The sequence below is a fragment of the Mercenaria mercenaria genome, chromosome 14 (assembly GCF_021730395.1).
Source record: "Mercenaria mercenaria strain notata chromosome 14, MADL_Memer_1, whole genome shotgun sequence".
Classification (NCBI taxonomy): Eukaryota; Metazoa; Mollusca; class Bivalvia; order Venerida; family Veneridae; genus Mercenaria; species Mercenaria mercenaria.
Genome location: NC_069374.1, coordinates 20111214 through 20124283, shown reverse-complemented (window position 1 = coordinate 20124283; position 13070 = coordinate 20111214). Strand labels below are relative to the sequence as shown.

Sequence of the window (13070 nt, the reverse complement as noted above, 5' to 3'; positions counted from 1 at the left end):
TTCAAAAAATCAGATGAGCTAATAACTGCCAAAGCAGGAAACTACAAAATCAAATTTCACATTTTCACATTTTACTACTGTATTTGGTAACTACATAAGAATTCAAACATAACCATACCAAAGTGATTTTGTGAAATTTTATCACATAAAGCTGTTTGGCTACTTGATTTTTAATTATTTTTTTTAAAACAAAACAGAACATAAATTTATCTTTTTTTTCTATTAAATGGATTTCAGATATTTGAATAACCTATTTGTCAGGACAAAATATTCAAATAACAGGAGTATTCAAATATCAGAATTTAAGTCATTGATAAACTGACAGTGGTGCAAACAAAAAAGGTGTGAAAAGCTGTCAACTGAGCAAGGTAATTAGCTTATGGATCATTGTAAAAGGCATCTCAGATCATGAAAGTATTAGTCTGCAAATTGATTATCCAAATAAAGGGAACAGGTCATAGATTCAACATAAAATCTATCCAAATAACAGAAAAACTTTAATTGGAATTATACAGGGATTGATAGGTGCTTTAACTTTGTATCCAACTAAGCAAAATATTCCAATAACCAGTATTCAAATAAGTGGAATCGACTGTATTTAGATATAAGATATGTAATACAGAAAGTATTCTTGCCATAGCCAGAAACCCAACCTGTATTAAAACGGTGACATTCCCTACCAGTATAGCAAATGTACAAATTTGATAAATCCACTGAAAGACTTGGTATGGCCATATCTGTGAAATTACAAGATCAATAAAGTACTGATTCAAGCATGCATTAACACAAAAGAAAACACACAAGGTACATGACTGCCCTAAGTCACATACCTGATCTGAACTATTTGATCTTGGGTATAATTTATTGTGTCAAAAAAGATAATACCATGTGGTTCATTAGAAGCTGATTAAAGTGTCTCTGTTTTAAGTTCTGGCAGCCCCTTGATGGGCCAATCAGAACCCGTTAAACAAACTTCAGAGAGATCCATACAAGGGTACAGACCAAGTTTGATGAAGATACATGAAGTAATTTACAATAGGTACCTTAAGGCTTTAACTACTCAACTTCTGTCCTTGTTCTTTCCCTATTTTTAGCTCTGGTGACCCCAGAGCAGGTCAAGAAGGAACATATGAATAAGCCTGAAAGAGGTCTATGCAAGATTGCTACAGATCAAGTTTGTTAAAATTCCATCGTATAGTTCATGATGGAAAGTTTTTCTTCTTCTATTTTTAGCCATTGTGGCCTCAAAAAGGGATCAAGCAATGCCATTTAGAGAATACAATGACTCTACAGACCATTAAAACAAAAATAGTAAATCACACATACAACACAACTAAAGGGGGGATAACTCACTGCAGTACACAATATCATTATACAGTTCACACAACACCTAATTTCCCATGATGGCAGGAATATTTAAAATACTATCAAATAATTAATATTTGTTGAATTTCATGCATGTGTCCACAGGGATCCATCACATGCTATGACAGAGGGGATTTTTAAAAATTTTTTTTTAGATGAATTCAAGAACTTACATGTAAAAAAAAATCACCCATAAAAAACATAAACAGAGGCAAGGGGGATAACATGGTCAATTTCAATCTTGTCTCCTACCTTCTTGTACCCCATGCTATCGCGCCACATATTGGTAATAAAGTTACTGAATATTTCTTAATGTACAGTAGTATTATATATGTCTTGATGTAATGATAGTTTGCTGTTGTATATATATTTACATATGTATCTGTATATTATTGTCTTGATGTACATTTACCATAATGTCTTATGTGATAATTACAATAAAATATTATTAAACTAAACTAAACTAAACTATTGGTAATATCCAACTCATCACTGAACTACAAGAGCAAAAGATCGCTCTAACAGTATAAGTTCTTGAATTTCATCTAAAAAAAAATTTTTTTAAAAATTCCCAACATAAAAATTTTTGCCCTCTATCATAGCATGTGGCGGGTCCCTGTGCTTGTGACCATCAAAAATTAAAATCCATTGACTGAAGAAAATTTCTATTTATTTTATCTTTCAAACTTTGAAATCCACAATTTATGTCCTCACACAGATATTTTGGCCAAAACCATCAAATTTAATGCCATCAAAGTCACAGTAAGCAATTCAAGTTATAACTTAATTTTGTTTGCTTCATACTTTCTTTTTTAATGAAATGTCTAAAATGTTGAGATAAACCTCCATTTCTTGTTTCTGTATGTGCAAATTATGTGCAGACATTCAGACAGATGCAACAACCCTGTACCTGATCAATAAATAACTGTAAAAATCTTTTGATTTATTGTTACACAGTTACTGTAATCATTGCAAAGCAGAATTGTAGCTACTGCTCTAACTCCTTATTCATTATATAATATAGGCACAGGGGTCATGGCAGCCCAAGATCATTCACCCAAGTTACACAGCTTAAACAGAGTAACTTTTGTTATGGAATAGGTTGTATGCAGTCAAGGACAACTCATTGAACAATATCTAATGTAGACCATCAAGAGTTCTAGTACCTTCCATCATACCATTTCAAAGGAGATGTCAGTTAACCTTCACCCTGCTAAATTTCTACAATTGGCTAGTCCATCATTCAATTTGGACAGTATAATCTATTATCCAAAGGGTGTTCAATGAGAATTTACTGAGTGAACAGCGAACAGAGATGGTCTGCACTGGTCGCAAAGGCAAAGACACTTGCCACCAGCAGGCTAAAGAAAATACTTGCCCCAAGGGCTGATCCATTCAGGGCGGTAACTGACATGCAACCCCTATAAAATCTGCCTGGCATATATTTCAATTGCTTAAAGTTGAGACATAATTCATTCAACAAATTAAATTTTTGGCTCATTTCCCTCACAAAACTATCAATTGTATTTATAATTGCTGAAGAGGACTAGGACTAGGACAACAAATAAATTCAAAAGCTATCATTTGAATCAAACTGCTTTCTTAATTTACAAATTTAAAGTATCTAGGGTCCTATACTAACTTAACCAAGGTGTGACGCCGATGCCGACGCCACAGTGAGTAGGATAGCTCTACCTATTCTTTGAATAGTCAAGCTAAAAATTGTTTTGTAACTTAAATAATACCTTGAATGAAATCATTTACTTTATTGGTATATTACTGTGTTAAATAAGTCTGATTTAACACATTAACCCAGCATAAGCAAAAAGAAGTGAAATTTTTCTCAGAAGAGAAGTGAGCTATTAGTTAAGATTTCCATTCACATCATTTCTAATTCTGACTGAAACGATTCTGGAAATTGTTGATTATTCTTAAGTGGCGTATACTAAATATAGGCTAAAACCAGTTTGACTGTTTCTAAATTATAACTAAGTAACACAGAAGTTAATTACCAATTAATGACCTTAACTAAAGCAAATACACAGAACATTCTGCTTTGCAACATACTAACACATATATACAAAAAGTGAGCATATACTTATGCGTTTTTTCCAAAAATCATCATTCAAAGCTGGCAGACTACGGGATCCGTCAGACGTGCGGTGTAAACTTTTCGTTCCGATCAGGTCATCAAAACTCGTTGCTAACCAACTCTCGATAGATTTACCTGTGTGCAGAAAAACATGAACTGTCCCGAAACGAATGTTTAACAGAAGTTGAGAGGATTAAAAAATGATACAAAGAAAAACTGATGTTTATATGAGAAATGAAGAAAATACTACACAATCTTGCATAGCAAACTTACTAAAGTAAAAAAGCTGTATCTGATGAATGTATAAATGAAATGAAAGCTATTTTGATCAAAAGTTGCTAACATTAACTATTTATTTGTACAGTTAAAAACCAACACAAAACCTAAAATTAAGCAAGATTAAAGAAAAAATCCAAAAGTCATTAACTAGGGTTTCTTTTCATATTCTAATGTCTATGCATCATAGTGGAACCATTTGTATAAATGTGGGATGACAGGCGATCTTGGCTTTTCAATAGAATGGTCGCATAAAGAAACAAAAATAAATTGAGTCATAGAACTTTCCCATTTTATGATGCTAAATGAGATAACAGATTAAACTTTAAACAAGTGGACCATGAAGGCCCTGTATCACTCACCTGACCTTCTTCTTACCCTATATAACCTAGAATCTTATTTGGCCTAGATTTCATACAGACAAACATTTTGACCATGTTTATGTAGTTCAGGTAGATCATTAACCCAGTTTATTCAATGATATGACTATGTGACTTAATTTTTTACCTCAGGTACCTTTTACTTGACCTAGATTACACACAAAAAAAAAAACCACAACATTTTGACAAAGATTTATGATGATCCAGTTGAAAAGGTGGCCTCTAACATGTTTACAAAGTTTTTCTATCATTTGACCTAATGACCTGTTATTTTATTTAATGTGACCTGTTTATTTTTTCTTAGATTTTAAACAATCAATTATTTTGACCAAGTCATTTTACCTTTATCTCTCATGTATTTAACATCAATTATCAATTTCAGATTCCATTTTACTCAAAGTTTTACCTTAAATAGAATTTATCAATTCCTAATTTCATTTTACTAGCATAACTAAAACATTTAATGTAAAATCAATTTCTTCATTTTTTACAAGTGTATCATTAACTTTAATATAACTTACCAATTCCAAATATTATTCTGCTAGTATATTTTACACATTTAATATAATTTATTAACTAAAAATTTCCTTTTACATGTATACTGAATACATTTTGATATAATTTATAAATTCCACATTTCAATTTACCTTTAATATATCAATTTAAAATTTAATTTTACTGGTTTAATTATTTCATACATTTAATATACTTTATAAATTCCATATTAAATTTTCATTTTACCTTTTTAAATCTAACAATTTAAAATTCAATTTTACTGGTTAATTATTTCGTACAATTAATATACTTTACGTGTTCCATATTTCATTTTGCTAGGGTATTTTATACATCTGAGCCACACCATGAGAAAACCAACATAGTGCAATTACGACCAGCATGGATCCAGACCACTCTGCGCATTCGCGCAGTCTGGTCAGGATCCATATTGTTCGCTTTCAAAGCCTATTGCAATTAGAGAAACCGCTAGCAAACAGCATAGATTCTGACCAGGTTGCGTGGATGCACAGGCTGGCCTGGATTCATGCTGGTCGCAAACGCACTATGTTGGTTTTCTCATGGCACGGCTCATATATCATTTTGCTAGTATACAGTTGAAGCTTGGTATCTCAAATTCCATGGGATCAAGTGTTTTGAGATAACAGAAATCTGATTTAAAATGATATTTTTTGTGCATGCATTTTCACGACTGGACTTATAAATGTCTTCGAGATAGCCGGAATTTTGCGATAAATTTGGAGATAAGAGAATTCGAAATATCGAGTTTTCAACTGTATTTCATACTATTAATATAACATTAGTTCAGGTATGATTACACAACCATAAACATTATTCTATTTTATAAATACTATAACCAATAACATTTCCATTAAACTATCTATCACCATTACAATCTAACTAAAAAATTCTCATTTATATAACACAAGTAACCATCAAAATAACTGTATATTTACCTAGATTTCTATAATACAATACTGCTGCAAAATTAAATTATAAACTTATCAGCATTTCCGGCATATACGTTTAAATGAATTTTTCCTCATCAGTCCATTCTAACATGTTCTTCTTTGTACTTATTTCTTATTTTTGACATTCAATTTATCTTGATAATGAAGTTTCTACACTTAAATTAAAACTAAATGTATTATGACCTATCAAGGACCACAATGGAAATAACAGAAAATCTTTTTTCTCTTTATTGTGCTATCCTTGGTATTGGTGTGCATGACATGGTGATTAACAGTAATGAATATTATTGCTGATATGCATTTTGTTATTGCCATGCTGTGTTAAACATTTGATACCAAATAACAATCTATCTATCTAAAACTATTTTACCTTGAGAAAAATCCATGTTCAATTTCAGAGTACTTAACATTAACTTCACCTAGATTTTCAAAATATAACAAAACATCGCAGCTTACCATTTGAATTCATTTCTTCATCAAAACCATCTTCTGATGAACTTTTCTTCAGGTCCGAGTCGCTGGTAAAACTCCGAGGCTGACTCAGCAAAAACCTGTAAAATAAGAACAAACCAACCTTTTGTTTAAAGAATAATTATTCGCTATAAAAATTCATTTGAATATCACTTGAAGATGTTCATCCAAGTTAAACATTACACTATATTTGGAGGAGCATGTCTACACCAAGACAAAATGTAAATAGAAACATGTTTCATCAAAATTAAAACACCCAATTTTACAGAATAAATTCAGGCTCGAGTTAATATACAAAATTGTTATCAATATCAAAATTAATGTTTTTCTTTTTTACTCGTGATTTTCTGTTTCAACTAGTAGAGAAGAAGTATGAATGTTCAAAGTGTTCATGCTATTTATCTTTTACCTTGCAACAGTTGAGATACGAAAAAACTTTAACTGTCATTTTAATTTTTCAGCTAGCTATACTAAACTGAAATACTGATCTAGCATTAAACTGTTGCTTTTTGTCATTTTCACGTGGCATTTCAACAAGAGAGTAAACATGTTCATAGTGAGATTCTCATGCTCACGTGCTCATTTATGAAACAAAGCCGACATTCCCAAACATTTCATGGACATTCAATGAGGTTCATAGATAACATTTCTATTTTTGAGCTTTTTACACGTTTTATGCAAGATTAGCATTAGTTATTTCAGTTTACAACATCTGCACCATCTTCACAATCCTTCAGGTTACGATGGTGATCCAATCTCTAGGGTATCTACAGATGTTTTAGTAAGAAACAAGGAGCTGCGTTCAATAAACGCTTGATGCCCCCCCCCCCCCCCCCCCGTGGCATCCTCATCGGTACAAAGCAACCTAAGTCCAAAACCAGGTCAAGTTAAAGGTCAAGGTCAAACTGAGGTCAGGTGATGTCTGAAGATGAGGAATGGTAACAGGTTATATCTGCATTAGTATCAAGTCATTCTAGTTAGGGGTATTGATGCCAGACGAAACGGTCCCATTTTGGTTAACCTCGTACGGATGGACGAACAAATGGACGGACAGACAGGACAATCACTATATGCCTCCCGCATCAGCAGATGCCGGGGGCATAAAAACATGCATTATCTCTAACTTCAAACCAAAAAAAACCTGCAGAAACTTACTTCTTGATACAATTTGTGTAATTCAACTGGTCATATGCTCGGCTAATGGAATTCTCCTTAAATAATACACCAGCGCCATGCATGGCAGACTTTTCCCGCTCACTGGCATAAATTGTTTCATGTTCAGCGGCCGGAATAACTTGTTCAGTATCCGTTGACTCTTTCTCTTCTGAAAATTAATATAATATCATCAGTATAATATCGTTCCAAGCTTTACAGCCGGAGTCAAACAAGACTGACTCTAACCCCAGCCTATTATATTTAGAGTGCACCATTATCTATATAATTTTATAGGGTTCTGATTTCAACAAAACTAAATATTGTGAAGGTGATTGTAAAATAATGACAAACTTCAGTTAAAGAAGTAGCCCTGTAATTATATTTGGTGCTTTCAATGCAATTCTTCTTTGGACTTACAAAAATTTTTTTTTTTTTCTCGAAAAGCACTGTACAAATAAAATATGTGATCCAGTGGCAAATGCTGACTGTCATTATGGTTCCTCTACTTCAAAGGATTGTACTTTGCTCAATGAGATATACATGCATCACTTGTGTCGTCGGTACACACATTTCTTGCAATTTTGTATCCAGCAAGCTGGGTATATACACAGAAATGGTATGAACACCTTTTTCATTTCATGATTACAGACTTTCTACTGTAAGCTTTTGCCTCACAGTCACTATAAAGGTTTGTAAATGGAACCCAGTATCAATACTACTGATGCTGCAACAGAAGTCTCAAGTACTAACTTACTCCAATTATCTATAAATGAACCAGATCTGAATTTCACAGTAAAACAACTAGAGCTGTTTGTAAAACACATATGCTGCCCAAGATGGACAGTGGGTATGGTGGCTGTAGGCCAAAGCATTCTGTAGTTATTAGGCAGAAACAATTTTCAGTCTCAAGTCCACCGTGACCTTGTTCTCTGAACCAAAAATCAATAGGTGTCATCTATTGGCCAAAAGCTATCATCCTATAAAGTTTGATGTGTTCTTTAGTTATTGAGCGGAAATCTTCTTTGGGTCTCAGGGTTACTGTGACTTTGACCTTTGACTTACCAGCAATTGCCACAGACTTCCTTGGTTTTCCTCCTTTTGGGTCTGCTTTGTTACCAACATAGACAGTTTCAACTGGCTGAAATTATAACAATAAAAAAATATATATATTACATTCAGACAGGTATTTTTTCAGAAGGCAAAATGTTCCCTTTATCTAATATTGAACCTGGTGTAAGAGGTAGAATATTCTTTAGATTAACTAGTTAAGTATGTACCACTATTTAGAATAGTAGTAACACTTGACCAATTTTTCTCCCGGCAAATGCAGACAGTTAGAGAATATACCAAAACTAAATCAGATTCTATTGTAAACATTTCTGATTTAACAATATACTTTGTTTGTTCTGTGACTTCTGTCAACATTAAAGTCAGAAATTTTGACTCAAAATTTACTGTTTGACTCAAATTTACTATTTGCTTTTCTGTTACTGGTTTCCTTTCAATTTTACTAAAATTTGGTTGAAATATTAATGGCTGGTTAACAGACGTTTTGTCTTTCTTTACCAAAATCAAAGAAAAAGATGCAAACAAAAAGACACTGTTTAAACTAAATATACTTGCACAGGTTTACCTACCTGTCTATACAATATCAAAGTTAATTTCCTTAACTTTCCAAATATATACAGCTGAAGATTTCTATATTAATGAAAGCTCTTAGGACTGCAACATATAATAACAATAGCAGTGAGTGAGTTGGGTTTTACTGCGAATCGACACAAAATGGTCATATATATCGCCGTATATAACAGTAGTAAACTTGATAGTAAACTTGATAGAAACTACCATATTTAACATTCCTTTACTGTTTTTGTAATCACTCACCTGCAGAAGTAAATCCTTGATTTTCTGACGGGCAAGCCTCAATGATTCACAATTCTCTTCGATTCTAGAGATATGGAAATTTTCACTGAAAACATCTGTGTTGTCTGGTCCCCTAAAAATAAAATATATATACATAAATTATCTCAAGATCAGCAACTTGAAACCGATGAGTCAAAAGTGTAACAATTCTCCAAAAACTTTCATGATATCATAAAGCTACAGTAAACATGGTCTACAGAATACAATACCATATTTTCCAAAGTGTTGGGACACCCTTAAAATTGGGAAACCTTCAAAATTTGCAAAAAAAAAGTAAATATTTTTTTCATGTCCCAAAACTTTAGGAAAATATGACATAATTTATGTTCTTTTCTGTTTTGTAAGAATAAAAACTGACATCATTTTTCACAAGTTCAAATATTCATAAGTCAAGTTTGATCCTTAGATGAGGCATACGTTCTCCACGACCGTCTGATAGAAGGCATTGTGTCTGAAATCATTCATCTTCCACCTCTGATTCATGCGAAAAAGTTGCCAGTTACTTGCAGAGAAAAGGCTAGAACTGGTAGAGAATCCAGGGTAACTGGTTAGGCTAACTGCCTGTTGTTACATAAAAGACAAAGTTGGTAAAGGCACTAAACCCAAATCAAACAAATATTCAACTACTTCCAACTCAAGTCGAGATAACAATTATATAAACTATACTTAGTCCTGCTATAAAAGCTTACTTTACAACAGTATGTTTCCCGATGATAAATTCCAGTCGTTTTGACCATGGATTAACAAAGCTTGACCACTCTGTCACACATGAGATCCAACTGCCATTCTTGGCAAGAATTCGTATTGGACCACTTTTATATGGCACTCCTTTTAAGGCTATTACTAAAAGTAGAAATTTGAATAACATTAACATAAATTAGATATATAAAATATATCATACCTGTTATACTTTAATGGCAAGGTTAAAAAATAATTTGAGTGTGTCTTTTCAATAACAAATTACTGTGAATTTAGTTTTCCAGGCATAGTATTTCATGGGGACCAGGATATGGTAGTTTAAATTTTAATGTAACAATACATGGGATTTGTTTGTAGTGATTTCATTTCATCAACTGATACAACACAAAATTAGTCTCCCACAAACTATTTCACAGTATTTCAAATCTTATTACACCTAAAAGTCTACAAGCTAACACATGTGATTCAATCCACATAATCATTAAAAGGGTTTTTCGTGAATTCTGGCTTTATTATGCAAGATTTAGCAATGAATTACACGGCATTCTAAGAAACATCTATGTAAAATAATGTCGATTATATAGCTATACATTGGTTTTCCCTGCTGCCTTTGTTCTACAGCAGTTATGCTTTTTATCTATCCAGTTGTTTGCTCATTAATTCTACAACGACTTACATATAGTAGAAAAGTAATCTCCACAGCCACGTTAATTATAATTAATTTGTACCCACCCTTAGTGTAAATGTTATACAGCCGTGACAGATCTTCGTTATGAAAGAATTCAAATATTGACACACCGATCATCTCCTGCGGAAGATACCCTAGCAATGGTATTGTACTGAAATATACAGAAAAATACATTCAAATAACACCATATACATCATATCGTAACGTATCCAGCTATTAATACTGTGAAATTGTTCCATTTCGTGGATATAAAACTTCATGGTTTTTGCTGAAGTACTTTTTTTCTTTTTTTGAGGGGGGGGTGGGGGGGGGATTGGATATATGGATTTCCACTTATTAACGACATAATGGGAACTCAGCTTGTTTACTGGGATTTAATTTTGTAGATGGTCACTCCACAAAAATTGATCCCACACAAATATTAATGATTTAACATAAGTGGAAGACCTGCTCAAGACCATCCTCCATACGCAAGTTCAAACACAGGTGAAAGCATAGGCTCTCATCAACCTAGCTGGATAGTTTCCACTGACCAGACATGAAAAAATTCTACATGCCGAGCAGGCTTTCAAATGTCCCAAACCACAAGTGGTGAGAAACAAGTCATTTGACCATTCAGCCACACAAGTGATGACGTGCAAGTAAACTGACCACTCAGCCATGAAAGTGGTGAAGATCAAGTCAACTGACTACTATGTCATGTGAGTGGTGTTGAGCAGGTGATTTCACAACTCATAGAGGGACCAGTGCCCATATTTATCAAATTCAAAGTTTCAAATTTAGACTTGGGACTTTTAATCTCTAGAAGTTGCTTAACCCTTTCCCACACCGAAACGTTTATCACCGTATCTATCGATTACCAAACAGAAACGTATTGACCCGTGTCTATCGGTTCCCCGATAGAAACGTATTATACCGATTAACGGCCATTTGAACAGAATCGTTTTATCCCGTGTCTCATAATCAATCGCTTTATTTTCGTTCTTTTCCTAAAGAAACAAATTCCGGATGTTTACTAACTCAAAATATGGGATTTCGTCATCATTATTTACGTACAAGATCATGTGGTTACTATTTAAATTTATCGAGTACTTTGCAAAGAAATTTCCTACATGTGCACCACGCTACGTCATGGAAAATTACTGAGAAAACTGCTTGCAACTGGCCGGTTCGCGGGCTTTCCTCGTTCTAAAAATAACAACCATTTAACATCAAAGTATTTTTAAATGTGTTAGGTCATGAAGGTCACGCGTGATACATGCAGATTTCCCCTAAACAACAATTTGTGTATACGATGGCTTGGAATTTATGACCTTACATAACGGGAAGTGTTAATCAAAACAGAAGGACCGCGGCTTTCAAATATTTTATGACACCCCAAGAGTTAATTGCAGCGGAAGTCACCCGTGATGTACCGACGTTTGATCATCAAAATATTACGTAATATTATCCTAAAAATATTTTAATTTTTAGCACAAGAATACTGTAGTCGGTTACGAGTCTCGATCTCAGCGATCTTTTTGCACTTTCAGAAATTTTACGATCCGTTATTTTTGTAGTGTTATTCAGTTTGATGGTTGTTTTTTTATATAAATACTTACTGTTTCCGATTCGGAAGATAAGTCTATTAACTATAAATCAAACTTTCAAACATCATTTTGAAATGAAATTGTATATGAATTTCAATGTGAAAGTAATCCAAAACAGAATTTTATGCCTAAAAATACATATTCCCGTACGTTAACACTTTATATCTTCGAAACTCAAAGAGAAACTACAATAAATTTTGTATCATCGGAAAGAGAATTTAAATTGCTATAAACTTTATATTGACAAAAATAATGTCAAACTTACAGAAAATATTAAAATAATGACATTTTTAACATAAGTGTTTGTAATCACAAAATAATGCCAACACCTCTGTTCAGATAAGACAGTCACCTTTATCAGCCATATACCGATTATAGATTATTGATTATCACTTATCAGTGTTATGTAAAAGAGGTTACTTTGGCTTCTGTTCTGTGTGGTAAAGGGTTAACTGCCTTTTTAATGCATTTATACAAATGAAACTTTGCAAAGCATTTCAAAGTTTTCAGTTTCAGACATAAAACACTGAGGAATATGGACCCTGTTTTTTGTAGAACCAGTGGCTACGATATCCGATTACTGAAATAACATATATTCAATGATCCAAGCTCTATCAAAAGTCAGTCCCTATAATATATATCCATGCCACTTTAAACAGGTAAGTTTTTTCCCCCTATGGCTATAGTTCAAGACTGTAATTTTCAACTGAACCATTTTTAAGCATTTTGATCTTTTAGCACTAAAGAAGAAAAAAAAACAACCTAAATAGTTTCGTGTCTAGATATTATTAGATAGTCAATATAAAGTTCAAACAATATAAAATCACACATCGAAATGTGTTTTGTAATTTAACCCCTTGCCCATTACTATTTTCGGATATATCTAAATATCAAAACATTCCATAATAATTTCAAACTCTGACTCCACTCCCACTAAAATGTTTGATA

At 33.0% G+C, this 13070-nt stretch overlaps 1 protein-coding gene across 2 annotated transcripts in view; it reads right to left on the bottom strand.

Annotated features, from left to right (window-relative positions):
* The window catches only part of LOC123526667 (uncharacterized), a 59034-nt gene that overhangs the window by 17677 nt on the left and 28287 nt on the right, over window positions 1-13070 (bottom strand). Inside the window, exons 12-18 of one of the 2 annotated variants that reach the window (XM_053523009.1) lie at window positions 10578-10684; window positions 9836-9989; window positions 9108-9219; window positions 8286-8361; window positions 7224-7392; window positions 6054-6148; window positions 3464-3592 (exon numbers count right to left, since the gene is read on the bottom strand). In XM_053523009.1, the coding sequence (XP_053378984.1) occupies window positions 3464-3592; window positions 6054-6148; window positions 7224-7392; window positions 8286-8361; window positions 9108-9219; window positions 9836-9989; window positions 10578-10684 (842 nt within the window). The remainder of the gene's footprint in view (window positions 1-3463; window positions 3593-6053; window positions 6149-7223; window positions 7393-8285; window positions 8362-9107; window positions 9220-9835; window positions 9990-10577; window positions 10685-13070) is intronic. The other variant, XM_053523010.1, reaches the window with a different exon arrangement.